This window comes from Aplysia californica, unplaced genomic scaffold, assembly GCF_000002075.1.
Source record: "Aplysia californica isolate F4 #8 unplaced genomic scaffold, AplCal3.0 scaffold00001, whole genome shotgun sequence".
Classification (NCBI taxonomy): Eukaryota; Metazoa; Mollusca; class Gastropoda; order Aplysiida; family Aplysiidae; genus Aplysia; species Aplysia californica.
In genome coordinates this window covers 107,793-108,930 of record NW_004797271.1, presented here as the reverse complement: position 1 = coordinate 108,930, position 1,138 = coordinate 107,793, and the positions used below count along the sequence as shown (strand labels likewise).

The 1,138-nt window shown below is 46.7% G+C and overlaps 1 protein-coding gene across 1 annotated transcript in view; it reads right to left on the bottom strand.

Annotated features, from left to right (window-relative positions):
- LOC118477574 overlaps positions 1-760 on the bottom strand; it is a gene marked incomplete in the record, with an annotated part of 5,313 nt that extends 4,553 nt beyond the window's left edge. Inside the window, 1 exon segment of the mRNA XM_035969491.1 lies at positions 443-760. Within this exon segment, the coding sequence (XP_035825384.1) occupies positions 443-683 (241 nt within the window).
- Between the last annotated feature and the right edge of the window lie 378 nt (positions 761-1,138).

The following is a 1,138-nucleotide window of genomic DNA, read 5'->3' as shown; positions in this document are numbered from 1 at the left end:
ATCCACCCTATTGTTGTAACTTGCATGGTTTATATAATCCAGTTGTTGTAGCTTGCGTGGTTTATCCAAGGGACACAACTCACCCAGACATGCCAGGAGACCCGGTTTGTTGACACTTTGATATACCTAAGGGGCATAACTCACCCAGTTGTTGTAGTTTGCGCATGGTTTATCTTAGGGAAACAACTCACAAAGCTGTTGTCGCTTACCCTGTAGTAACTTGCATGGTTTATCTAAGGGTCTCAACTTATTGAGTTGTAGTAGCTTGAATGTCTTATCTAGCCTAAGGGACACAACCCACCCAATTGTTGCAGCTTGCATGGTTTATCTAACCCAGTTGTTGCAGCTTGCATGGTTTATCTAACCCAGTTGTTGCAGCTTGCATGGTTTATCTAACCAAGTTGTTGTAACTTACATGGTTTGTCCAAGGGGCACAACTCACCCAGACAGGCCAGGAGGCCCGGTTTGCTGACGTTCCTGCACCTCAGGAGGTCCTGGCCGGGGACCGTGGCCTGGTCGTTGTTGAGGATGAGGGAAAAGTTTTGCTGGGAGACCGCGTTGATGGCGGCGAACACGCCGTAGCTCTGACCCGAGACGGGTGTGGTGATGGTGATGCCTGACACGTTCAGCGGGAGCAGATCTTTTGCCGGGTGGTTTGCGGGGGTGGGGGGTGTAGAGAGCATGTTGGTGGGAGAATGTCAAGGTCAGAACTGACAGGTATTAAGGTTATTTTGCTTTGTTATGAGATTACTTTACCCCCCTCCCCCTCCTCTTACACACACAGACACACACACACACAACAGAAAAAACCAGCGCCTACGTAAGCCAGCCGAAGGACTAGAGAAGAATCGTGCATGTCTCGCATGACTGTTTGTCTATGTGGAGGTATGATGGCGGTGAAGTTAAGCTCAAAACGCTGTCGGTTTACTTTGTTTTGTTTTGAGAAGACTTGAAAAAAACACACGAAAAAAACAATCAACAACACAAAAACTCGTTGTTTAACTAAATAACCCTGTGACAAGAGAATAAAGCGTAGATCACTGTCATTCTGATCAGAACTGGTCAGCGACAAAATACACGTTCGGGATTTTATTGGCTGATCTCCTTCACAACACTAAGCTACACTCTGTACTTTAGT